The sequence below is a fragment of the Apium graveolens genome, chromosome 8 (assembly GCF_009905375.1).
Source record: "Apium graveolens cultivar Ventura chromosome 8, ASM990537v1, whole genome shotgun sequence".
Taxonomy (NCBI): Eukaryota; Viridiplantae; Streptophyta; class Magnoliopsida; order Apiales; family Apiaceae; genus Apium; species Apium graveolens.
This window is the reverse complement of record NC_133654.1, coordinates 8,650,667-8,654,177: the sequence shown is the minus strand read 5'-3', so window position 1 is coordinate 8,654,177 and position 3,511 is coordinate 8,650,667. Positions and strand designations below refer to the sequence as shown.

The 3,511-nt window shown below is 37.5% G+C and overlaps 1 protein-coding gene across 1 annotated transcript; it reads right to left on the bottom strand.

Moving 5' to 3' along the window:
• Window positions 1-452: 452 nt before the first annotated feature.
• On the bottom strand, window positions 453-1,265 carry LOC141679244 (uncharacterized). Its single transcript, XM_074485749.1, has one exon. The coding sequence runs from the start codon at window positions 1,263-1,265 to the stop codon at window positions 453-455; it is 813 nt and encodes a 270-aa protein (XP_074341850.1).
• Window positions 1,266-3,511: the final 2,246 nt, after the last annotated feature.

The following is a 3,511-nucleotide window of genomic DNA, read 5'->3' as shown; positions in this document are numbered from 1 at the left end:
ACAACAACCCGTGCTCCTGTAGGTAGATTGACACTCATATGTGTGGGCACAGGTTTAACATTGGTGAGTATTTCAGGGTTTGAGGTCATATGGTCGGTTGCTCCTGTGTCAACTATCCTGGTGTGAGGGTTTGTCTGAACTTTTTGGCATGATATCATTCCTGAAAATGGGCTTTCCATGTGGGAATCATCAATTTAATGGGACATTGACTGAGGTTGTATGGGCAATAGTTGAAGCAGCTGTTGTAACTGTTGTGTTGACAAGGTCACATATGGGTTATTAGGGTCTATGTGTGAGTGTTCTGTAGTAACATGTGCAACTGATGGACCTTTGGAGACAAAGTTGGGTTTTTTGTTGGACCAACGGGCATTAAATGTATTTTGGTTACGAGATGAATAATTATATTGAGGGGGTTTATATTTGTAGTGCCATCTGGGGTAGCCAATGATGTTCTAAAACTTGTCACTACTGTGACCTTTACCACCACACGTTCCACACACCAATGGTTTTCTTGGGTTAAAGGATGTTTTGCTATACATAGCTGACATATCAGAATCACAGGTGAGAGGATTTTTGAGGATATCTCTTTGAGATTCCTCTTGTTGAATAGCAGCACTGGCCATTTCCACACTGGGTAAGGGTGACAACATCAGGAGTTGACTGCGTAGAGGTCCATAAGACTCATCTAGGCCATTCAGAAACTGGAAGAGATGAGACTCCTCCTTTTGGGTTTGGATAGCTTTTAACAGAGCTAACACTTCTTCACTAACTGTAGTAACGGTGGGCAAAAGATTCATAGAATCCAATTCAGCCCAAAGACTACTCAAGGATGTATAGTAGTCTACTATTCTAGCACCATTTTGTTTCAACCCAAAAAGTTCTTTACTGAGTTTATATTTACGAGATCCATGGGTTAATTGAAAACATTTTTCAAGCTGTTTCCACACTTCAGACGTAGAGGTTATAAAAAGGACAAATTGTTTAATAGAGTCAGATATATTATTATGTATCCAAGAAGTTACCATACTGTTGCATGTGTCCCACTGTACCGCTTCACTTATTTCTGTTGTGCTCCGTATCTCGGTGCCTTCCACAAAACCCAGCTTCCGTTTGGAGGAGAGTTGTATCTCCATAGATCTCTTCCAAGTACGGTAATCACTTGCACCTTGAAGCTTGGTGACACTGATGGATAATGGATTGTCGGACGGATGTAAAAAAAGAGGGTTCTGCATATTTGAGAAGGAGAATTTACTACCACTGGCCATGACTTGATTTCACAAAAGTAAGAGCACTGCTCACACACACAAGGTACACACTATTGGAGAGAAATACACGAGCTTCAGCTATGAGATTACTAAACACTGAACTACTGCTAGACTCTCTATTCAATTCACTCTACTAGTGTTTCTTCATTAGCAGCTCTGATATCATGTGACTTAATGAAAAATAACAGCCAAATGATGAACACAAAACAAGAATTGTAGAGAAGCAAAATAATTCAAAAGTCTCATAAGATGGATCTGAAAGCTGTGTTACAAAAATGTCAATGAGCCAATATATGCTCAAGACAAGGACTGCTACTTCTAACAGAAAAGTGGTCCTGCATGCCATGACAAGGGAGACTAGCTGTGTCTTACTTAGCACTAGATGACATATTAGTGATCACACATGAAAAATGTTCATTGAAATATAGAAAAAATATAAGCAACATTAAGTAAATTGTTGACTGAGGTTCATGGTGTCCATTAAATCCCTAACGGAAAATTGATGTAGTATATTAATGAGCAAAATGAATACTTTCCACTTACATGGGATGTCCGGGTACGTGTGGCCACATAAATTGCAGGAGCTCTTAGTTATTTACACTCCGCCGCATCATTGCCAATATATCATCGAGATATCAAGTCATCAAATATACTTTTGGATGAAAAGTACATAGCAAAAGTGGCAGACTTTGGAACTTCAAGATCAATTTCAGTTGACCAAACGCACCTGACTGCAAGAGTACAAGTACATTCCGTTACTTAGATCCTGGTCAAGTCAATTTATAGATAAAAGCGATGTTTATAGCTTTGGGCTAGTTCTTATTGAGCTTTTGACGGGACTGAAACCAATCTTGCCACCTAGACCTGACACTGAAGGACGAAGTTTAGCAAACCTTTTTTCATCGGCTATGGAAGAAAATCGTATATTGGATATTCTTGATTCATGGATTACCAGTGAGGGCGGGAAGGAAGAGATGATATAGCTTTTGCAAACATTGCTTATAGATGCTTAAACTCCAATGGGAGGAAAAGGCCAATAATGAAACAAGTTGTAGCTGAGCTAGAAAGTATTAGAAATGCAAAGGGATCACATTCTGCACAACAAGACTATGATGGGAATGAAACTGGAATAAATAGGCTAAATGAGCCTCGGGTGTCGGACGTTACTTCAACTTTGATGAATTCCACCATATCTCACAGTCTCACTGTTGAAATTGAGCCTCTTATAACAAGCTAGTGCTTTTAGGTTCCTAAATTAAAAGTGTTTGTAGCCCCAACATGTTTGTAGTGGTTATGTCTTTTATTTAAATGTTTTAAGACAGTAGATCAACTTTTTAATGTATTGATTGAACATGAGAGATGAAGATTGTGAATATGAGGACGATGAGTAGTAGTATATACAAAGAAGAAGAGGATGCAAGTACAAACAAATTTTCATCCTCGCAAGTCTTCCCAGCAGGTTGGTTTTGCTACAAAACAAATTTAATACTTCAAGACATCCTGATTTTTCTTCGACAATGGATGCAACTCCCTGTTGTAACTTGCAAATTTGTATGTCTGATAGGATCTTTTTGTTGGAAATGTGAATGGGCTTTACACAACTTATTTGACTCAAGAACACAGGCTGTATGTTTATATTATTTTGATAATAAAACTCAAACTCAACGCACTTTGTATATATATATTAAATAGAGCATACAACAGATTTTCTTTCACAGGCTTCAGCCTTTTTATCTCTCTGGAGCTACAGCTCTTTTCTTTTACTCTTACAATTCACTTAGTACATAATATTACACAGAGGGTGCCTTATTTATAGGCTTAAGACTTAGAGTTTACATCATGCCTTACATCATGCCTTAATTAATACTACAGCCTACAAACTAGACTATCCGATCAGCAACAATTTTATCTTCTAGTATGACCACATTACCATGCAGGCTCCTAAAGATTGTCAAACTACAGACCACCATTTTTCATGGGATAATTAATTAACAACCAGGTTCCAGCTTTGCATTTCTACTAATAATTCTTCTAGATAGCCACCTTCTTTGACTTTTTTTGTTCTTTTGAAATTTCACAACTGCAGTGATTCTTTCTCATTGATTTCTCCAACTGGTTCATGCATGCACATTCAACTCCATAGCTGTATTACTATTAATGTGATTCTTATTTTCTTTCATTCATATTACTCCAAGAAGTTAATTATATTAATAATGAATCTAAAAGAGTTTGAAATTCTAACACTT